Raw genomic sequence first — 24,356 nt, forward strand, 5'->3', positions numbered from 1 at the left:
CGATATCTCTCTCTCTCGATCTCTCGATATCTCTCTCTCTCGATCTCTCATTTTTTTGAGTGTTGTGTATGCCCTAATCGGTTTTTTGTCCCCCCCCATCATTTTCAGAAGTCTGACATGTTAACGCTGCTGTCAAAAACTTCTGGTTGTTTTTCAGGCTCTATATAGTAGACTTGTTCCTTCCATAAATGGGGTCAGAAGCTTCTCTCCAATCCAGATTGCTCGTTTAAAGGTAAGTTTAGCAATTTTCCTTTTAAACCGCAACTGATCTATGAATGATATATTTGTATTAAGTATAATATAATGAATTAGAATGCAAACACACACAAATGCACATTTATGAGCGCAGGAACACACAGCTTAATCCACTTGAGAATGTTAGATTGTTCCTTACCCTTGGTTTTACATGCATCAAACAATATAAGATTTCCAGCCTTCTGGGCAATAATGTCTCAAGATTTTTGGGTTTACACAGCCTTTGCTGTCAAGTTAGCAGCGATGTCTGTCTGATATATTTCTGTAATCTTGCTGTTCTTCCTCGGAATCTAATTTGCTTTTAAATGGGTTTCGCCCATTTCGATTCAGGTAGAGTATGAAGTTTGTGTTTGTTTTTGTTTTGCTGTCTGTGTCCCCATGGTAGATTAATGCTCGCTAAATGTCCTCACCAGGAATAAAATTAAAGGTACATACTAAATTTTGAGTTGTCCAGAACAGGAATAGGATTTATTTTTCAATGTGAAAAAACAAACTTTTCTGTTGAGACTACAAGAAGGAAAGTGCAGTCTCCCTAATGTGTAAAGATGGTAAAAATTGACTAGTTTTAACCTTGCCCTACTTTTATCCAAAAAAACTATTTACGCTTTTTTTTTTTTTTTCTCCTGTTCTACTAAATAGAACATAAGGAAAAATCCCCTAAAAGGGTCAACTTTATTGCTTTATTTGTCCCGACATGCTAGCCCACACTCTATCTAAACAGAAATTTGTGTTTTGGCTGGAGTTGGGGTTTAATACAGTGGCTGGTTTAAAGATTTGCATTCTTGCTTCCGCTTCCTTTTTTAATGCACATTGGTGGCATTTTTACTTGTACAGTGCAAGAGTTGGGCTCCCTTTCTCAAAGCTAGCGCACAAGATGTGTGCCAAACTTCGAATATACCTAAAGATTTTTTTTTTAAGAGTATTTGGAACATCTGGTTAATTCTTATTGCGGTCTTTGCCCATGTTACGGAAGTTCACTATTCCTGTGTTTTTTCTTTACCGTTATCACTAAAGTAAAAAAAAAAAAAAAAAAAATTGTGGGATTTTCCAATGGAACACTAGTTTTCATGACAACTGGAGGTTTCTTCTCAAGTCCGGTTTTGGCTATGGGACAGAAAATGAAAATCTCCCCAATGGGGAACAGTGTTGGATCAAAAACTGACAGGGGTTATAACCCTCTTTTATTCCATCCTAATGGAAAGAAGTTAGCCTTTCGTTTTTTTTTTTTTTTTTAAAAAGACTGCTAGAACCAGCTGTGCCAAATTACAAAAATTTCCAAAATTCCAATAATTCCTACCATAAAGTGTTTATATTTTCAGCATCAGATACTGTGTGCTGAGAGAAGTGGTTGTTGTACACATCTTCAGGTTGGTTTTTGATATGGCCTAGTGAAAAGAAACATTAGTGATGAGTATAGCTAATGAGGCTTCTTTATTGTACTGTCTGTACTATCTGTGCTTGCAGTATGAGTGTGTCATGAAATAAAAATATAGGTTTAATATCTGTTAGACTTAGTAGTTTAGGGTTTGTGGGTGAGTGCTATATAATGAAAGCATTATGGCTTTACAGTTTTTAATGATACCTCTAGAGACTAGTCACCCGGTCTGACTGCTCCATATGTCTGGATTGAGTTCCTTGACTTTCAACCCTGCTTTCTCATTTATCAAATGCTGAATATTTAGTCATGTACAACATAGTTTACATATAACGAAGGACCTAGTTTGCTCATTACTGACACATTTTCTAACCTGGGAAACAAGATAATTAGCAGCCACTAGGTGGCAGTAGATCCATTACCAACACATTATTGACTAAACAGTATGATTGGACCTTGCCTTTTAAAATAGGACATGGGTGTGTTGCATGCTGCCTGGCAGTTTTAACAGGGGACATTAAAAGCGAAATATTTTTGTGGAATGGTTTCAATTATCCCAGCATCCCTGACCTCATTGACATGCTTTTGTCAAATGTTACATGCTTCAGAAATTTAACATTCACTGTAACAACTGTATGGGCAGGCTTCTGCTAGTTTTGCTAGTCATGTTAGTCTTTTATAACTGCTGGTGAAGATACTAGAAGACATTATCGATCAATAATTATTTTTCTAGGACAAAGACAGTTTAAGGTTTTTCCTCTTTGATGTTCCATGTTTGAGGATGTCAAAGACTTTCACAGAAATCGTAGCTCCTTAAAAGCCTGATGGTTTTGTCTAGCTCTTTTAAAAATATAGAAGCCTCACCCTATTATGAACACACGTGGCTAATGTAGAGCTTGGATAAGGTCTCACTTCCACTTTTTTAATGCTTCTGCATCAAAACAGTCTCTTCTTGCCACATTGGATTGGTTGAGAGGCAGATGAAGGTCCATTAAAGTGGAATAAAACCCTGTTTTGTGCCTTCTTTTTTTTTTTTTTTTTTGGCCTCCTGGAGATTTTTGGCATAATGTGCTAGTATGCACCACATATTGGCACACTATGGCAGAATTGCCTATTGAACAAATACCTGCATCTGGTCCAGGGCACTGCCATCTTTGCCCGGTCTAAGGTTTGGGCTTGCTCTGTTCGGCTGCTTGAATGGCTGGGCCATGATGACACTCCCCCTGCATGTGCACAGGAGTCACATCATCAAGGCACGATATTAAAGCGCACATGTATGGAGCTGTACATGTCTGATTTATTTGAAGGGACTGTTCAGAGGAGGGTGGGGTGCCTTTGCTAATGCATTTTTATACCTTTTTGTAAAACCTTCTATAAATACAGTGCCTTGAAAAAGTATTCCAACTCCTTGAAATGTTCCACATTTTGTCATGTTACAACCAAAAACTTAAATTTATTTTAATGGGATTTTATGCGATGGACCAACACATGGGCACATAATTGTGAGGTTGGCGGAAAATGATAAATGGTTTTTCACATTGTCTGAAAAGTGTGGCGTGCATTTGTATTCAGCCCCCTTTACTCTGATACCCATAACTAAAATCTACTGGAACCAATTGCCTTCAGAATTCTCCTAATTAGTTAATAGTCTACCTGTGTGTAATTTATTTTTAGTATAAATACAGCTGTTTTGTGAAACCCTCAGAGGTTTGTTAGAGAACCTTGGTGAACAAACGGCATCAGGAAGGCCAAGGAACACACCAGACAGGTCTGGGATAAAGTTGTAGGGAAGTTTAAAGCATGGTTGGGTTAAAAAAAATCAAAGCTTTGAACATCTCACAAAGCATTGCTCAGGCCATCATCCAAAAATAGAGTATGGCACAATGGCAAACCTACCAATACATGGCCATCCACCTAAACTGACAGGCCGGGCAAGTAGAGCATTAATCCGAGAAGCAGCCAAGAGGCCCATGGTAACTCTGGAGGCACTGCAGAGATCTACAGCTCAGGTGGGAGAATCTGTCCACAGGACAACTTTTAGTCGTGCATTCCACAAATCTGGCCTTTATGGAAGAGTGGCAAGAAGAAAGCCTTTGTTGAAAGCAAGCCATAAGCCCCATTTGCAGTTTGCGAGAAGCCATGTGGGAGAAACGGCAAACATGTGAAAGAAGGTCTGGTCAGATGAGACTAAAATTGAACTTATTTGGCCTAAAAGAAAAACGCTATGTGTGGTGGAAAACTAACACTGCACATCACCCTGAACACACCATCCCCACTGTGAAACATGGTGGTGGCAGCATCATGTTGTGGGGATGTTTTCTTTCGTTCATTGATGGACACAGCTCCATTAATCTTGACTGTAGGATTATTTTCTCAGAGTTCAGCCATTTTCCCTGTGATTCTTCTCTATACAGGGCACCCGGCAGCCATTTTCTTGTAGCCTCAGCGTGGTTTTTCTCCCCAGCGCTGGTTCCCGTACATCAGAACAGCGTGTTTTAATTTTTTTTTTTAAATTTTTTGTCCTGAACACTTGGGAGCTGACACTGGACACAGCCATCAGTAACAGCACAGCGCAGCACTCGGTCAGGGTGGTGAGTCCTGCATTGGGGGCCCCCTCAGTCTGTAGCAGCTAAGAGAGTGGGATTGAGCACCTTGTCCCAAGTCCCCAAGGGTGGCAGACGGGGTGGGTCAGCATGGCATCAGAAGCTGGCATTTCGTCCCCAGACCTCCCTGCAATTGCAATCGGCTCATCTGCAAACAGTACAGTGGACACTTTGTCGTGGTCCTTGAAACGTTCGTTGCCAGGGTGGAGGTGGTGTGCGGGCGAAAGGGGGGTAAAAAAACGACCCCTGCCCCCCGTCCTCTGGGGAGAGTTCTGACTCGGGCCTGCAGTGACTGGTGGCCCCTGCTCTGATGTGTCAGAGGATGCTGAGCAGGACTGATCGGACAGTGAGGATGATTCCGGGTCCGCGCAGGAAAAAGCATTGCAGCACTTATCACCGCTGTGCGTGATACCCTGAAAATACAGAATGCGGCAGGATCCTCTGCCGAGATGGCAGTCCCTTTTGTGTGCCGTAAGCCAGCCTGTAGACCTAAGGTGTTCCTGTATCTGACTTTGATAAGTTCATATATAAGGAATGGGAAAGCCCGCAACTGACCTTTTTCGGTGCCTAAAAGAATGGTGGTGCGTTACCCCTTTGAGGAGAGCCCTCTCAAAAAAATGGTCGGCTCCCCCACTCGTGGACCCCCCAGTATCCAGGTTAAACAAAGTAACCACAATCCCCAGTAGAAGGGGCTCCTGCATTTAAGGACCCTACCGACAGGAGGGCTGAGGCAGTGGCCCGGGCCATGTTTACGGTAGTGGGGTCAGCGATACGACCGGTACTTGCCACGGCATTGGTGTCGCAGACCCTTTTACTGAGTGGGCAAAACTATTGCACCGTGAATTGGAGAAGTAGTAGTCTTCTCCAGTCTGCGTGGAACTAGCAGACCAGTTAGTGCATGGCCTTAAGTATGTCTGTGATGTGTCCCTGGATACACTTCCTTTGCTCTCCAGAGCATCAGCATCGTCAGTGGGGCTGCGGCGCCTGATCTGGCTGAAATGCTGGTCTGCGGACCAGGCATCTAAGAAGCCTTGACGGATTTGCCCTTCCTTGGTGAGCGGCTATTTGGAGCCTCGCTGGATGACATTATTAAGAATGTCACCGGTAGGAAGACCACATTGCTCCCACAGTCCAGGAAGGGTAAGGAGCCACGCCGCAGGCAACTGCCCTCCTTTTCTGCTCAGAGGCTTTTTGATCTGCCTGGGACCTCAGGTAAACGCTCCCAGTCCGACAGTGCGACTACTGAGGGACAGAATCGTCCCTGCCCTCACAAGCCTGCAAGCAAAAGTGCTACCGTATGAAGGTTTGCCCCCGCCTGACACACGGGTGGGGTGTCTCCTTCGGGAGTCTGCAGCTCGGTGGGCCTCTCGGCTGTCCGACCAATGGGTCTGCAAACTGATTTCATCAGGCTACAAGATAGAGTTCCTCTCTTGGCCACCAAACAGATTCTTTCCCTCCAGTATACCCTTACTCTCGGCTCGCCGGTAGGCTCTGTTTGGGGCAATAAGGGACCTGCTCAGCCGCTGGGTGATAGTGCCTGTTCCAGAAATGGAAAGGTTTCAGGGATTCTATTCTAATCTGTAGTCCCCAAAAAGGAAGGGGTACGTCCAATCCTGGACCTGATAGCCCTCAATTGTTTTGTGAAAGTACAGAGGTTCAGAATAGAATCAGTTTGCTCTCCATCAGGGTGACTCCCTGGTATCTCTAGATATCCAGGACGTGTACCTGCACATACCCATATGCCTCGCGCATCAGAGGTTTCTGTGATTTTGCAGTAGGGGAAGAGCACTACCAGTTTGTGGCTCTCCCCTTTGGCCTGGCTTCAGCACCCCGAGTCTTTACCAAGGTACTGGCTTCAGTTTTGGTGGTGTTGCGGCAACATGGGATCGCAATCATGGGTTACCTAGACAATCTCCTTCTGAGGGCAGCTTCCGCCTCAGAATTAAAGGAGGATGTGGCGATCACCATGCAAAGCCTACAGGAATTTGGGTGGGTGTTGAACCTCAAAGTCAGTATTGGTACCGACCCAGCACCTGGAGTACCTAGGCCTACTGCTGGACTCCGTGGAAGCGAGAGTGTTTCTTCCTTCAGACAATCTGCAGACTCTGAGCCACGGTGAAGCTGTTGATGAACCGCAGGTGGTCGTCGCTGTGTCTCTGCATGCGAGTTCTGGGCCTCATGGTTGCCTCCTTCGAGGCTGTACCGTACGCTCAATTTCAGTCTTGCAGAAGGAGATGATATTGTCAAAATAGGACCAATCTCCGTTCTCTCTGGATCGGCAGATTCGGGTGAGCCAGTTAGTCAGGGACTCTCTCTTTTCTGATGGCTGAGATCTCCGGCCCTTCAGTCCTGCCTCTTCATTGAAGGGCGATCACAACGGCCGCCAGCCTGACTGACTGGGGTGGAGTACAATCTCCCAGGGTCTCTGGTCGAGGGAGGAATCCCAGCTGCCGATCAATGTGCTCGAGCTTTGTGCGATCAGGCAATGCCTCTCCACATAGTCTATGAGGTTGTCTGATCAGAATCCAGTCAGACAACGCCACGGCCGTGGCATATGTCAACCATCAAGGAGGAACAAGAAGCTTGGCTGCAGCACGGAAGTTGCTCACATCCTTTGGTGGGCAGAGCGACACGTACCGGCCCTGTCGGCCATGTACATCCCTGGAGTAGAAAACTGGCAGGTGGACTATCTAAGTTGCCAGATGCTGGACCCAGGGGAATGGTCACTGAATCAGGAGGTGTTCAGGCTTGTTTGCCTGCGGTGGGGCACACCAGATGTGGATCTTGTGGCCTCTCGGCTCGATCGAAAGGTGCGGAGGTTCCTGTCCAGGACAAGAGATCCTTGGGCGGTTGCGTCAGAGCGTTAGTGGCTCCATGGGAGCAGTACCGGCTGATTTACACCTTCCCTCCACTCAAACTGTTACCACGTCTGCTCCGCAGAGTGGAGGCCGAGGGGTTTCCAGTAATACTGATTGCCCCAGATTGGCCTCGGCGTCCTCGGTACGCTGACCTGGTATGCCGAGTGGACTAGAAATTGGCCTTGAGCACCATCAAGGGACAGATATCAGCCTTGGCTGTTTTTCTCCAATGACCCCTGGCGTCTCACTCATTGGTGAGCACCTTTGTGCAAGGGGTCCGGCATGTAGTCCCTCCGGTGCGTCCACCCCTACCTCCGTGTGATCTGAACCTGGTGCTATTGGTGCTTCAGAAACCGCCGTTTGAGAACATCAGGGAAATCCCTTGTTGACTCTTTCCCAGAAAGTGATCTTTCTAGTGGCTATTACATCTGCCAGGAGGGTTTCTGAACTGGCGGCCTTGTCTTGCAAGTCGCCCTATCTGGTTATCCACAGGGATAAGTTGGTGTTGCATCCGCAACATTATTTTCTGCCGAAGGTGGTTTTGGCCTTCCATCTCAATGAAGACATTGTGTTATCATCTCTGTGTCCTAAGCAGACACATTCTAAGGAGGTGGCCCTCCATTCCCTGGACGTGTTTCGAGCTCTAAGGTTATATCTGTCTGCCATGGCTCCCTTCTGGAAGTCAAACTCTCTGTTTCAGTGGCTGGTCCGAAAAAAGGGCTTGCGGTCTCGTCGACCACCATTTCCAGGTGGATCAGACAGATTGTGGTCCAGGCTTGCGCCTTGAAGGGGCAGGTGCCCCCCTTTCCTGTCACTGCCCATTCCACCAGGGCAATTGTGACCTCCTTGGGCCTTCCAACATCAAGTGTCATTGTCTCAGGTGTGTAAGGCGGTGACTTGGTCGTCCGTTCACACTTTCACAAAGTTCTACAAAGTTGATGTAAGCGCATCTTCTGATGCTTGCTTTGGCTGCAATGTTTTGCAGGCGGCCGGGTAATGTTGCAATTTACTCTCTTCTTGTTACAGAAGTTGCATTTTGAATATCAATGCATTATGATGCATACGTTGACCGCAAGTTCTGATGCGGTTGGTTCAGATGCACTCTTCCATTGGAGAGCACCTCTGTTTGCTGTTCCCACCCCTCATTATGACACTGCTTGGGGACGTCCATACGGTCAAGATTAATGGAGCTGTGTCCATCATTGACAGACACAGCTTAGTTTACGTTTTTTCTGCTTGTTGACATACTGAGCTGCAGGAAGCAGGCCAAGGGGTTATTACCAGAGGGACCGCCCCCTGGGCGGAACTGTATAGTTCTGTTGTTTTTTTTACATGTATTACATGTTCTGCCTAGTCCTCTCCTGAAGATAGAGTAATAACCCTACGGTCAAGATTAATGGAGTTGTGTCCGTCAGAGAAAAGGATTTTGCAGCGAGTACAAAAATACTTTTTTTTTTTCTTTCAGCACGGACAGGGAAGCTGGTCAGATTTGATCCCTGTTTCCACTGATTTTTCTTTCAAAGGGGGTAATGCTATGGCACTGACATCTACTTGGTGGAGTGCCACATGCTCCTTGCTTTTTTTTTTCCACCATACAGCATTGAGGAAACAAATTCCCACTGCTCCTCCTGCTGAAAAAGGGCCACATGGAACTTCATTTGATTTGTTCCTGCGGCCCACTTATAGTTCTCCAACCCTTGCCTGCTACCAGCTTGTTTGGGTTGTCTGAGTACGGGAAGCCTTGGCTCTTGCCATGTGCCTTACCACCACATGTCCAATACTAAAAAAAAGGGGGTTGGAAACAGCCCTGCTGTGCTGGGTCCCCACAATTCACATTCTACTATTTTTTTATTTTTTTCCCAGCGCTGTTTTTTAGAATGGCAGTGGGGATCAGCAGCTCCCTTGGGACTTTGTTTCAGCTCCTGGGCTTAATGCTGGATGTCAGCTGTCACAGGAAACCATCAGTTCTTGGGCTTCTGATGCTTTCACAGAGTGTTCCATAGGGTTGGGAAGTGCCCTTCTCTATCTTCATTGTACAGGACATGGAACTTGATCCTTAGGCCATGAATTTTAGAGTATATGCTATTACCCTCAGGTTATTGGACACTGGTAAAAACTCTGCTCGAATGCCCCCCCCCCCCTTAATCTTTAATATAATATAGCATTTGCCAATTAAAATTTGGTGGCCCCTTCAACTCCCTAATAAAAGTTCCTCTAGCTAGTGACGTTGTGCTTATTAGACTCCTAACTGTGGACTTCAGGCTACACTCTTTTCTGCCAAAGCAAGTGGATAATTTGCTGTCTCATCTGTTGTCTAATGGTCCACAGACGCAGCCAAGCCACAGGAACTTGGTTAGCTACTGGGTTATTGCAGTTCTTTCATACCGGACAAGCTGAACCCCACCCTTTCACTTCACAGGAGGCAAACAAGAAATTCCACTGTGTGGGCCTTGATTAATCTCAAACCTGAGTGTCCTCATCCTGCAACTTTAAAATCTGCAACACCTAGCCCTTGGTACCCCGCAGGTCTTGGATCTCCTGTATGTCATCTTACTAACACTATGCTTTATGGGATAAAGTACCTGGCAAGCCAGTCTTCCTTGGGACTCTTCTTATTGACATTCCCCTAGAAGGTTATTCTCCTTCCCCATGCTCTTTCTTAAAGGCATGTTGAACAATTTTTACAATTCACCTCATGGGTGGGGACATGGACTTCTGCCCTCCAGGGGCTGTTGCACACAGGTGTTTTTTTTTTTTTTTTCTTGATGCATAAAATACATTAAGGTAAAAAAAAAAAGTTTCTTTTTAGAACCACTTTAAGCTGAGATGCAACTTAAATAAAAGTTTGAAATTGACCTGTAATTGGCTAATATTTTGAGTGGCTTTGTTTTGACATCTGGGATTCATTAAATAAGGAGGGTTACAATACACTTTTTTTTTTTTTTTTTTTTTCTTGTGAGAGGAATATTAATCACTGGCAGGCTGGAAGTTGACGTTTTCCCTGTGAAGTGCCACTCTATAATCCTAGAAAAATACCTTTTGGCACAGGATCCAACTGACTCCATGTGTGAGGTGCACTCTGAAATCCTTCTATGTTTTTCTGTGAACCACATATTGCTAGGAATTTGTTGATTTTACCTAGTGAACTCTGCTGCAAAGGGAATACTAAAAATTCACAAGAGCTTTCATTTCACCAGGCTTATTGTTGAATACTAGAAGATTCTAGAATAATGTGTTAACCTTTGGCTCCACACCCATCTGATTGTCAATGGTGCGAGAAAACTTAAGCTGCGTAAAAGATTTTGATTAGATGCTTCCTGTTCTCGCTTAAGCAGAAACAAAGGGTTAGCCTTTTTTTTTGTGGCATTTGGGAATCTTTGGGGGGGGGGGGGGGGAGAGAGAGACTTACACTGTTTAAGTTGGGTGCGTTTTGAATGATTTTTTTTTTGATCATGTCATAAGCCTTAAATGTTAAACTTCACTTTAAATAACATGCATTATGCCTTGCAAAAGTTTAAAATTTTGACTGTTATACTTTTAGTTTTAGTGTGATTAAAGTTGGAACCCCATCAGTATTTTAATGCTGGATGCACTGGCAGTGCAGTGGGGGGAGGGTGCCTCTAAATGCCTATGTATGCAGGGGCATTTAGAGGCAGGAAAAAAAATGCGCACGTAACATCTTCGTTAAAAACCTCCTGGGTGAACAGGGCCTTGATGTAGCAGCCAGGCAGGAGTTGAAGAGGAATACTATGTTGAGTAATGGTTCTGAGCCCACTGTGGCTGCTGACATTTCCAAGATGGATAGAAGCATGACGGTTGATAAAAGACAAAGGGGTCCTTTGGGTCTGCCTCAGTTATTTATTTCATTTACACTTTTTGGGGGGGTTTGAGTATAGATCTGTTTGTCACAAGCATGTTGGAATCCACTTACTGTTGACGGACTCGCTACCTCTGTTGGAAGTCTATTTCAAGCATCAGCTACCATTTCGGTAAAATCTTTCTAAGACTAGTTTTAAACTTTCCTCCTGCTAGTTTGAAGTCCTGTCCCCATGTTCCTGGTCTTGGCTTCATATTAAAAATGCTGCCCTCCTGAACCTTATAAAACCCCTTGATGTATTTAAAAGTTTACAGTTCCTGAAGTCTCTCGTGATAGGTTTTTTTTTTTTTTTTTTTTTTTTTATCCGTCACACCTTTCACTATTTTTATTGCCCGTTTCTGGACTTGTTCAGTCTTAAAGTGGCTGTTAACCCACTTGTATAAAATCATCCCACCCCCTCAGTAATATACCAATAAGTGTCCCTGTGCCTGTGTTGTATAAAAACTATGCTTATCTATATCAGGGCGGCTCCCAGCGCTCAGCTGATTCTTTGGGTCTCTTCACTTTCTGGCTCACAGTTCCAATGGGCGGGGTCAAGCACTCCCGCCGACGTCAGCCAGAGGAGATAGCTGGGAGCCACGCTGATACAGATGAGCATGTTTTTTTACATGACAAAGGCACAGGGACAATTTATATATTACAGTGCGATGGGAGCTTTTTCTATCATGTGAGAGCAGCAAGAGTTGGGGGGAGGGGGGGGGGGAAATGAGCATACAGGCAGGAAGGGGAGGACAGAGGAGACTGACACAAGAGCAGGGCTGCAGATGGGGGCACAAATTGACGACCGTGTCAGGGCTCAACAGCCATGATACACCGTGGTCAGTTTACAGGGGGAGGGCAGAAACTGTCAGGATCATTTTGAATTGGTAAACCTAAGGGTTTACAGCTACTGTTTGCATGAGCAGTGGTAGAAAAGGGCAGTTGGCATCGTTTTTACATACAGCAGATCCTCAAGGTAGAATAAAGTGAAACACAAGTTTAAGCTTTTTATTTTTTTTCTTGTCGAGAGGCACCTGTAAGTTGGAGTAACTGAACATTTTTTAATACTGTTTTGCTAGAGAATAGGTATTGACAAGACAGACCCTGGATCACTGACTGCAGAAGAGATCAGCCGATTTGTCCGCTTGGATATTGACCCTTCTACAATAACGTGGCAGAGAGGTAAGGGAGTGAAACTATGGTGTGTGTGTGTGTGTGATTAAAATTATCAGTCTATATAAATCTCCCAGTATGTAGTTAATTTACAGTGGTGTGGGCCATCTCTTGCTGTGTTTTTTTTTTTTTTTTTTTTGGTTTTAGCCAACACTTCAGTTAAAATCATTCGCCTTGATATTTATTTATTTATCTCCCATGCATATATTTCTTCTGTTTAATGTTTTTATTAAGGATTTAAACTGTAAAAGACAGCACAGCAGTCTTTGAGGGCTAGTTGAGGTGAAATCCTGCTATATACACTATTGCCAAAAGTATTGGGACACCTGCCTTTATACACACATTAACTTATATGACATCCCAGTCTTAGTCTGTAAGGTTCAATGTTGCGTTGGCCCACCCTATTCTGCTATAACGGCTTCTAGGAAGGCTGTCTACAAGGTTGAGGAGTGTGTCTATGGGAATGTTTGACCATTCTTCCAGAAGCACATTTGTAAGCTCTGGCACTGATGTGAGGCAAGAAGACCTGGCTCAGTCTCTACTCTAATTCATCCCAAAGGTGTTCGATGGTGTTGAGGTCAGGACTCTGTGCAGGCCAGTCAAGTTCCTCTACCCCAATTTGCTCATCTATGTCTTTTTTGGACTTTGCTTTGTGCACTGGTGCGCAGTCATGTTGGAACAGGATGGGGCCATCACCCAACTGTGCCAACAAAGTTGGGAGCATGAAATTGTCCAAAATGTCTTAGTAGGCTGATGCCTTAATATTTCCTTTCACTGAAACTAAGAGGCCAGGCCCAACCCCTGAAAAACAACCCCACACCATAACCCCCCTCCTCTAAATGATTTGGACCAGACAGAACACCATTGGGATGAATTGGAGCGGAGACTGCGAGCTAGGCCTCCTCGTCCAACATCTGTGCCTGACCTCACAAATGTGCTTCTGGAAGAACGGTTAAACATTCCCATAGAGGCACACCTAAACCTTGTGGACAGCCTTCCCAGAAGAGTTGAAGATGTTAAAGCTGCAAAGGATGGGCCAACTCCATATTGAACCCTAAGAACTAAGACTGGGGTGACATTAAGGTTTGTGTGTGTGTGTGTGTGTATGTATTTGTATTTATTTTTTTTTACAATATTTCTATAAGCGCTACACACCAAAATGACTATTTTCAGACTGTTGGGATTAAGTACAGCTATTACATAGGATGCCCAACTAATTTTAGAAGACTACTGGGTTTATATGCTAGATATCTGAATGAATCTGCTTTGTATTTAACTTAAAGAATTAAGACTCTTTGTGAAATGTCTCACAGTTCCTACATCACAATGTATTTAAAGCATAGAGTCTGAAGGTTTGCTTTTACATCCAATATGGCTAACATTCTATCTCTGCCAAAATGTACAGGAAGAGTATTTTAGGAAGGATGAAGGATATATCCTTCTATTTTTTTTTTTTTTTTGTTTTTTTTTTTCTACTTGATAATGTTTCTGTCCGTTAGTAAAGTTTTCTTGCTGACAAGATGGATGTTGTGATGGTACAGGTTCATGAGGGGACCCTGAGCTATTTTTGCAGAGAATAGAGCACTAAATGATATTCTTCTACAAACTCCATGGGGTCATTGCCTCCATCTATTGCACTCTTCCCCCAAGCACTGACTACCGTATATACTCGAGTATAAGCCGAGATTTTCAGCCTCTTTTTTGAGGCTGAAAGTGCCCCCCTCGGCTTATACTCGAGTCATCGCCGTCTGCCTGCCCGATCAGCGTGTCGAGCAGACAGACGGCGGCCATTCTACTATTCAAAAGCCGCACCTCCCTGTCTGTGATAGGCGGAACACTCAATTTCCCAGCAGTCAGTGGTCCGCCTATCACGGACATCCGCTCATCCTCATACTACGGACGAGGATGAGAGGATGTCTGTGATAGGCGGAACACAGACTGCTGGGAAATTGAGTGTTCCGCCCATCACAGACGGAGGCGCGGCTTTTGAACAGTGGAATGGCCGCCGAGGCGCCGACGCCGTCTGTCAGACGAGAAGAGCGGCGATCCTGGCATGGCAGAAGCACACAGGCTCGGGACACAGGCTCAGGACGGAGGCGGGACGCAGGCTCGGGACACAGGTAGGCTGGACACACAGGGATGGATGGACACACACACAGGGATGGATGGACACACACACAGGGATGGATGGACACACAGGGATGGACAGGCATGTCTCACCCTCGGCTTATACACGAGTCAATAAGTTTCCCAGTTTTTTTGGGGTAAATTGGGGGCCTTGGCTTATATTCGGGTCGGCCTATACTCGAGTATGTTGTGACAGCATTATGTCAGAGAACAGTTCTGCCCTCCCTAAGTAGAACTTTTTTTTTTTTTTTTTTTTTTTTTAAGCTGGTTTCTTTCAGGTGACCTAATTTTTTGATCTTGTCTAAAAAGTTGGATGCCTTTTTAAAGTCCCCTGCTCTAAAAATTGTGAATCTTTGTTCTTCAAAGTGAATGGGTTGCTTTTATTGCACAAAGGGAAATGTTCATTATCTTTCATAGATGTGAATGGAGTCTTTGATTAGCAAGCTCTTGTTCAAAGTCTTCTTTCTGAGCGAAGTTGGAATTCCATTAAAGAGAACTGGATGACTGTTGTAATGCAAACATGAACAAGTGTACGTTAGCTACATACGTTTTATCATGTGATACATTTTATCATCACACATGATTGAGGTTGTCCCCATTTGGAGATTTTGGATCACCTATTCTAATTTTAAGAGGTCTTTGACCCAGCTATTTCCCTGAATGGGTTGTTCCCTCAGTGATGGATAATAAGAGAAGGAGCTTTAAACCTTGTACACATGGTACGATTATTGGCAGGGGATTGTCTGTTGACAAACTGTCCTAAAATATTGCTCCTTTTGACAATTTTTGGCCAATTTTCCACCAACAAATGTTGGATCACAGGCTAGTAAATTTTCGGCGGACAACGGTTTGACGTCCTATTTTCATATGGTCATTACACAAATCCATCACACAAGTCGAAAGTACAAACGCGCATGCTCGTACACAATGCTCACGAAATTAGCAGAAGGGACCCAAAGGGTGGTACTCAAGACCTGAAATTCCTCGTAGTACATGACTACGTTCGTGTTTGTGACATGACACTTGTGTAACTTTAGTATTCAAGACAAGATCCTGGCACATGCCCTTTTGACAAAAATTGGATGCTTGGTTGGCCAACAAGCGTACTGTGTGTATGAGGCTTGCCTTGGAATAAACTAACATAATAGCACTGTTATTTAACCTGATTGCTTTAGCTTCTGGGACTGGTCAGAGGGCTGCCAGGAGAAGAACCCCCGAACAGTATCTGGTCCTCTTGGCAAAAACATTTCGTCAGAACTGACTGTAGCATGATTTGTGAGAGATCATTTAATGGCCAATTTCAAGGAGAAGATGCATGCATGTATACATTTTACATAGTAGGTGAGATTGAAAGAATAAACAAGTCTAAGTCCAACCTTCTTGCTTCCTGAGTTTTTGGTTTACCAAAAGTTGCAAAGACTTTTTCACTTTCATCAGTTTTTTTCCAACTCCTTCTCCATGGTGATTTGTAAACACCCCAACAAGCTTTTTTTTTTTTTTTTTTGTTCTTTTAACCACTTGCCCACTGGGCTCTTAAACCCCCTTCCTTCCAGACCAATTTTTTTAGCTTTCAGTGCTCACATTTTTCAATGACAATTAGTCATGTAACACTGTACCCATATGATTTTTTTTATTTTCACACAAATAGAGCTTTCTTTTGGCAGTATTTAATCAACAGTGTTTTTTTTTTTTTATTATTATTTTGCTCTCTAAATGAAAAACTAATTTTGCAAATTAGTAATTTGTGTTCATAAATTTTGACCAAAATTTATACTGCTGCATATCTTTGGTAAAAAAAAATAACTCAAATAAGTGCATATTTGGTCTTTGTGAAAGTTAGTCTAAAAGCTATGGTGCCAATCTTTGAAACTTGATCACCCCTGATGTACTGATGGCCTATCTAATTTCTTGAGACCCTAACAAGCCAGGACAATACAAATGCCCACTAAATGACCCCATTTTAGAAAGTAGGCTTTCCAAAGTATTTGGTAAGAAGCACGGTGAGTTTTTGAAGGTGTAATTTTTTTCCCCACGAATCTTTGCAAAATGATTTTTTTTTTCCCCCCCTCAAATTTGTCATTAACAGGTTATTTCTCACACGACTTATGCGTAGTTGCAACTACACCCCAAAATATATTCTGCTACTCCTGAGTATGGCGATACCACATGTTTTTTTTTTTTTTTTTTCACAGCCTGGCCACAAACAGAGGCCCTACATGCAGAGAGCACCATCAGGTGTTCTAGGGACATAAATTACACATTTCATTTCTCGACTACCTCTCACACTTTTGAAGGTCCTGGAGCACCAGGACAATGGAAATGTCACAAAATTGACTTCATTTTGGAAAGTAAACACCCCAGCGTATATACTCATAAGGAGTGTATTGAACATTTTTGGGAAATTGTGTAAAGAAAATTAAACTTTTTTTTTTTTTTTTCACAAAGTTGTCCATTTATAAGATATTTCTAACACATAGCATGTACATGGCATAAATTATGCCCCAAAATATATTCTTCTGCTCCTGAGTATGGTGATACTACATGTATAAGACTTTTTTTTTTTTTTTTTTTTTTTTTTTTGTTACATAGCCTGGCCACCAACAGAGGCCGAACATGTAGGGAGCACAATCGGGTGTTCTAGGGACATACATTTCAAATCTAATTTGACTACGCTTTTACACTATTACTTTTGTGAGGCAAGGATGAGTTGCATGAATGTGGATGAGCCAGGGATGGAGCATGTATATGGATGAGCCGGGGCTAGAGCATGAATGAGAATGGATGGATGAGCCGGGGATGGCGCATGAATGAGAATGGATGAATTGCCAGTAAGGGTTTACCTGCTTTATTACACAATTTTGTGCTGGTTCAGACAGACCATCATACTTATGGTCTTAAAGATCCGGTTCCTCCCTTCCCTGTCAAGGTGCATTCTGCTAGCTTGATGAGTGCTTCTTGGACCTAATCTGATGCAGTAAAATCCCTTTCTTGGATAACTTTGAGTGACACAGGCTCCACCCCTTGTGTTTATGATGATGCTTCCTGTACTCCTTGCTACAAAACTAAAGCATGCTGGTAGTAGCGGGAGCGGATATCCTAGACTACAGATTGTTTTATTTTGTTCAGTGTCAATCCTCCTATATATGGCAGTATAAGGAGAATGATGACCTGTGTCCCCCAGTGATTTTTTAGAGTACAAAAATCCTGATTTCTACATACTTACATGGGCAGGGGCTTCTAGACTTGTCTGATGTGGAGAAAACAAACTAGATATTTTCCGGGTCATAGGAACCTGGAGGCTTTTTTAAAACTTTGGTTGGGATACAGCCTACATTCCTATGTACGCATCTGTCCTGGTGGCAGACCTCATTTGTCTCAACAGTTCATATTATTATTATTATTATTATTATTATTATAATTATTATTCAGGATTTATATAGCGCCAACAGTTTGCACAGCGCTTTACAATATGGGGGGCAGACAGTACATTTACAATACAAATCCATATAGGAGGGATCAGAGGGCCTTGCTCGTTGGAGCTTACAATCTAGAAGGGAGGGTCAAGTGGAACAAAAATAACTATTTTCTTGTGGCAGTGGCATCTAAAAGTGGGTAAGATATATTAAGCAGCAAGGGAACATTTTTGTCCCTGAAGTTGATGTGTTGAAAGCGAAAAAAGGGTAAGCATAAGGATCTGAGTGGCTGTGACAAGGGCCAAACTGTAGTGGCTTGACAAATTGGTCAGAGCAACTCCAAAACTGTAGCTTTTGTGGAATGTTCCTGGCCTGCAGCGATCAGGGCCTACCAAAACTGGTCCAAGGAACTAAAACCGGTGACAGTCATGGACAGCCAATGCTCTTTGATGTATGTGGTATGAAGGTTGGCCCAAGTAGTCTGATCCAATAGAGCTACTGTAGTTCAAATTACTGGAAAAAAAAAATGCTGACTCCGGTAGAAAGGTGTCAGAACACCACAGGTTGTGGTTGCATAGCCGTAGGCTGACCAAGGTGCCCTGGTAATCAGTTTCCACAGCCAAATGTGCCTACAATGGGCATCAGAACTGGACCACGGAGCAATGGAAGAAGCTGGCCTGGTTTGATGAATTCAAGAATGGTTTGAGGAGCAAATAACACGTTTGAGGTTTTGACTTGGCCTTCAAATTCTCGATCTCAATTTAGTTAAGCATCTGTGGAATGTGCTGGAAAAACAAGTCTGATCCACGGAGGCCCCAACTTGCAACTTACAGGACTTAAAGAGGAAGTAAACCCTGATGGGTTTACTTCCTCTTTTTTTCCCTGCAAAGGTAAAGCATAATGGACTACTATGCATCGCATAGTAGCTCATTATGTGTCACTTACCTGACACAGGAGCCAGCGAAGTCGCCGCTGATCCCTGTAGTCCGCCGCATCCATCTTGCTGGTGGCGTCTCGCAGCTCTGACCAATGACAGCGGCGAAGCCGCGATGACGTCACTCCCGCGCATGCGCACGGGAGTCGCGTCTCGCAGCTCCGCCGCTGCCATTCGGCGAAGCCACGATGACGTCACTCCCGCGCATGCGCACGGGAGTCGTCAAATTAGGCAAATCCATTCTTGGACTTGCCGCATTTAGTGCGCCTGCGCGCCGCTGTCTACGGCGCATGCGCCGTAGACAGCGGTGCCCATTTTCGGGCAAATATCTCCTAAACCATATAGGTTTAGGAGATATTGCTTGGACCTACAGGTAAGCCTTAATCTAGGCTTACCTGTAGGTCGAAGTGGTTTGAAGGGGTTTACTTCCTCTTTAAAGGATCTGCTGTTGAAGGCTTGGTACCAGATACCACAGCATACCTTCAGAGGTCTAGTTGAGTCCATACCTCAAAGGGTTATGGTGGGTGATCATAATGTTACGGTTGGTATATGGTGTATATATGTCAGCTGGCTGACTGCTTGGCCACTCTCTTGCGCTCTGTTGTGGGTGTCTGCTGCTATATCTAAGGCCTAATGTGCAAGAAGGCTTTTATTAACTTACAAAAAAACTCCTATGCTTTACCCTGACCGGGGAACTGCACATGCCACACACAAGTAAATGCTTGTACGCTACCAATACAAATGAATGGCTGTCTGTACATGGCCATACTTCTATAAATGCGAATAGCCTTGCGGTTTACCCATGCATGTGTGCTGAGGAAAGATTCTGTAAGCATTTGTTCAGGTAAATATATGTACCTACAGCAAATTTCCCCAAATGTGACACTTTCACATTTTGGGAAATATACTGTATGCACATATATGGGTAAACACCGATGCTGAAGCAGTTGACTTTTACATGAGTGTGTCTTCATACAGCCTATCTCTTGTATTGGCGGCTGTATGTGTGGCTCCTGCGACCAGGATTTTTACATTTGAGTACTTCAATCTAGTAAACCTCCATGTGCATAAGGCCAAAAGGCTTGGGTGATCAGATGTTTGATTTATGTTACAAATTTGGCCTCCTGAATTGAAACTGCATTTGCCGCCTTGCTGAATAAATGTGCAGGACAAACCTGGGTGTCCCTGCCTTGTGCATTGTTTACTAGATGGGCCAGTTCCTCTAAAGCTGGCTGTGGACTGCTTGCTGTTTTCATTCAGCCAGCAGGCTGGTGTTTCCTAATTCCACCACACCCCCACCAGGACAAAGTGTGTTCACAGCGGCTCCCACTGCTGTCCGAATACTTATCAGTGGCTGCAGCTGATCTGTCTATGGCCAACTTTACACCAAACATAAGGAATATTTGAGGAGCTAGATCAATAAGTGTACTGTCATGGTTGACGACGTTGCCACCAATACATGTTAGAATTCATTCACAGTACTGAAGCAAGAGGGTCAAAATGACATCCAGGTACCTGGCATTTTCAGAAAAGGACAGCAGTGGCAATATCCAGGTTTCTCTGTTAGGCTTTCAATAAAGGTGATGCCCTAAATAGCTTTGTCTATGCTTAGAAGTGGCACTTCGAATATTGGGCCATTAAATGTTGCTCTGGTGTATTGCTGTAATTTGTTTTCAGTTTTAATAAATTGATATTATTATTATTCACAATTTTATATAGTGTCAACAGTTTATGCAGTGCTTTACAATGTAGAGGGGACAGCACAATTACAGTACAATACAGGAGGGCCCTGCTCGTAGAGCTTGCATTCTAAAGGGAGGGGGTGGTGGTACAAAAGCTAATAGATGTGGGGAATGATTTGATGGAGTTGTTAGGTGGGTGTGGGATAGGCTTCCCTGAATAAGTGAGTTTTCAGGGATCTCCTAAAGATGGACATGTTGGGTGCTAATTGGATATACTGGGGCAATTCCAGTGGATGGGCTCTGGAGAAGTCCTGAAGATGAGCATGGGAGGAGGTAACAACGGAGCTAAAGAGCAGGAGGTCCTGGGAGGAGTGCAGGGGACGATTTGAGCGATATCTGCAGATGAGGTTGGTGATGTATCTGGGGGCCATGTTGTGGATGGCCTTGTATGTTGTGGTTAGCATTTTGAATTTTATATGGTGGGGTAGGGGAAACCAGTGAAGGGATTGGCAGAGAGTGGCAGCAGTCACAGATTGATTAGGGAGGTGTATTAGTCTAGGGGCAGCATTCATAATAGACTGAAGGGGGGCTAGCCTGCGTAAGGGTAGGCCATTAAGTAGTGAGTTGCAGTAGTCAAGGTGGGAAATAATCAATGAGTGAATAAGTTGCTTTGTGGCGTCATTAGTCAGAGGAAGGGTTGAATTTTGGAGATGTTGTGGAGGTTAAGGCGGCAGGATTTAGCTAGTGATTGGCTGTGGGGGCTGAAGGAGAGGTCAGAGTCGAGGATTACACCCAGCACCCTGGCATGTGTGGAGGGACCAATGATTGTGCTGTTGATCTTAATGTTAAAGTCCATGGGGGGGTGGAAAGGAGGAAATATTACAAACTCAGTTTTAGAAAGATTGCCTTTGAGACTCTGAGTTTGATATCTTTTTATTTACACATATACAGTGTGTGCTGCATTTCCTTTTATTTTGTTTAGTGAAATGATTGTATTTGCATTTCTATATTTTTAATTAATGAAGCTCCTTGATCAGGGTCAAGTTGAGTGCCTGCATCCCCAATTACTTTAGAACTAAAAACACTCTGTTGTAAGTTTTGATGTATATGTAAAGAACATATAGATCATGTATAGAAATTATATGGAAATGGATTAGTAATGTAGCTAAAAATGCATACAAAAGGAATTAAAACTTGAAAATCAGTTATATGACCAATAACCTTTTAATATACAGTATAGTAATAAAACACTGCAGCAATGTAGCCCTATAAAACCACGGGATCTGTGAGTTTCACGACATGGAGCCACTTCCTCAGGACCCACGATGCACTTAACAAAATTGGGCTTTATATCAGCAAATCGATAGCTGGTGGTCACAAAATATATTTTTTTACATAGCCTGTAATGACCCATATTAGTACAGCGCAGTCTTCAATAAAAAAAAAAACACAATATACAGTAATACAACTGAAAAATCCTAACTATAATCGGTAAAGATGAGGTACATCATATGTATTCTCTTTAAAACCAATAGTGTCAAATTCTTACTTGTCATTAATATGCAAATTAGAAAAAGAAAAGTCTGGCACCCACGCCATGTGGTTTAAGTCCAATGCATGGTTATTCATTCATCTACATATGCACAAAATAGTAGGCTCTATTGCCTTGGCCTTTATCCCCCCCCCACCCCCCCCTTTTTTTTTTTTTTTTTTTTTTTTGTTATAGCATTACATGTTTTCATCTTGTTTTGCAACATCTGTCTTGTTAATGGGTAAAACTTTTTGTACTCTCTTTACAGTGCTTGACACAAATGACAGATTCCTCAGGAAAATCACGGTTGGAGAAGCAAACACAGAAAAGGGTTTTTCTCGCCAGGTATTACCACTGAGATGAGTCAAATATTCTCATGGCTAGCTAGTGTGTTTTTTTGTTTTTAGCGGAGTTCTTTTGTTTTTATGTAATTATGTGTGGGCTTTCTGGTTTTATGCAAGCCCTCAAGAATGGTGTGTGAACTCTGCATTATAATTGGCAAGGAGAAGTAAACATGCAATTTGTTCTAATATGAAATCATCTGTTTTTATATGTACACACAGAAAAAATGAGTGCTTTCTCATTTAGATGGAATTTATTTGATATGAAGCCAGGAGTTCCCCCTTTTTTGTAGAGGATGTGGGATGTGTTGAGAATGCACATATTCCACAGTCCTGAGTGCATGTTGAGCATATTTTCTGCAAACCACACACTCCAAGTGTTCTCCATATTGCACCTGCGTTTTAGAATAGTCACTTTTTTATTCGCTTCCAACAGTGGAATTGGCGCAAAAAAGCAGCCCGGGGATGTAACAATGTTTGGCACAGTTGCAAAGATGTTCTCATGGAGTTGGCCGGGTGCAGAATGTTCTACTGCCTTGCCAAACTACCAATTTTCATCTATCGATTGACTTTAGTACAATCGGCCAATTGTTTTTTTTTGTAGGATCACTGTCACCGGCTATAGCCACCAGCTGTGATCATTGTATTTTGATGGCGGGAAAACCTCCTGTCACAATAGTGGCATAGCAGGAGGGATTACCCCATCAACCCGGACTGTGTTTGATGGAGGAATATAGCGATTTTCTTTCCTCCAAACCCTGGTTGAAGTAAAGAAAATTACAAAATCGATGGCCAGCCTAAGTGTGGTGGATGCTTTGCTCCCCCCCTTTATTTTTTTTTATTTTTTTTTATTTTTTTTTATTTATTTTTTTTGGTCAGGTTTAAAAAAAAATGTATATACTTGGCAAATTTACAGAGCTGGAGAAGATGTCATACATGCGATTTATAAAATTTAAACATATCTTTGTTACTAAGCAGTTACACTTAAAGTAATTCCTTGCATTAAAGTACAAAATGTTTAGTTGTCAGCATCACCCACTCAGCCCTACTTTACCCGAGACCTCTTTTGATCCAGTGCCATGCATTGTCTGTAGATCTTTTCTCCCCTCAATTCTGGGTCTTGCTGGCTTTGCTGGGGCACCGGGAGCCATTGGCTCCCAGTGCTGTCAATTAAAGCCATTGATGAGGAAGTTGGGGGGGGGGGGGGGGGGGTTCTGGGCCGTGTCCCGCTGTCTGTCAATGAACGAAGCAGAGGGACTCGCAGACAGCTTACACTGACAGTCTGCAGGAGACCTGCATGGCACCAGCGATCTGATTGTACTTTTAATTTTTACCTGCAAATTTTTTTATTTTTTTTATTTTTTTTTATTAAAAGGTTATTCTTTAAAGCATAAGTGAACCCTCATCTTGTAACACAATCCATCCTGTTAATCAGTTAAAATAGAAAAAGCAAAACATTTGTGTGTGAGATGGAGATGGATATATCTCAATCTCATAATTCTATCTCTCTCTCATAATTCTATCAAATCGCTGTATCTCAGAGAGAGAGAGAGAGAGAGAGAGAGAGAGAGAGAGATATCTCTATCCATCCTACTGGTCACTGGAAGTTCAACATGGCACTTCATGGCAAAGAACTCTGAGGATCTAAAAAAAAAAAAGAATTGTTGCTCTATATAAAAATGGACTAGGCTATAAGATGATTACCAAGACCCTGAAACTGAGCTGCAGCATTGTGGCCAAGACCACACAGCGGTTTAACAGGACAGGTTCCACTCAGAACAGGCCTGGCCATGGTCGACCAAAGAAGTTGAGTGCACATGCTCCGCATCATATCCAGAGATTCTTTGGAGAAATTGACGTATGAGTGCTGCCATTATTGCTGCAGGGGTTGAAAGGGGGGGGGGGGGGGTTAACCTGTCAGTGCTCAGACCATATGCCGCACATTGCATCAAATTGATCTGCATGGCATTTGTCCCAGAAGGCAGTCTCTTTTAAAGATTATGCACAAGAAAGCCTGCAAACACTTTGCTGAAGACAAACAGACTAAGGACATGGATTACTGATGAGACCAAGATAAACTATTTGGTTCAGATTGTGTCAAGCATGTGTGGTGGCAACCAAATGAGGAGTACAAAGACAAGTGTCTCTAGCCTACAGTCAAGCATGGTGGTGGGAGTGTCATGGTCTGGGGCTGCATAAGTGCTGCCA

At 43.3% G+C, this 24,356-nt stretch overlaps 1 protein-coding gene across 2 annotated transcripts in view; it reads left to right on the forward strand.

The window, feature by feature from the left end:
• Window positions 1-24,356, forward strand: part of MTHFD1L (methylenetetrahydrofolate dehydrogenase (NADP+ dependent) 1 like) — a 377,119-nt gene that overhangs the window by 117,637 nt on the left and 235,126 nt on the right. For both annotated transcript variants that reach the window (XM_077486370.1, XM_077486371.1), the window contains exons 15-17: window positions 158-232; window positions 12,027-12,129; window positions 22,076-22,152. In XM_077486370.1, coding sequence (XP_077342496.1) covers window positions 158-232; window positions 12,027-12,129; window positions 22,076-22,152 — 255 coding nt within the window. The remainder of the gene's footprint in view (window positions 1-157; window positions 233-12,026; window positions 12,130-22,075; window positions 22,153-24,356) is intronic.

This window comes from Lithobates pipiens, unplaced genomic scaffold (genome assembly GCF_037356315.1).
Source record: "Lithobates pipiens isolate NorthernLeopardFrog02 unplaced genomic scaffold, aLitPip1_a1.2 Scaffold_18, whole genome shotgun sequence".
Classification (NCBI taxonomy): domain Eukaryota; kingdom Metazoa; phylum Chordata; class Amphibia; order Anura; family Ranidae; genus Lithobates; species Lithobates pipiens.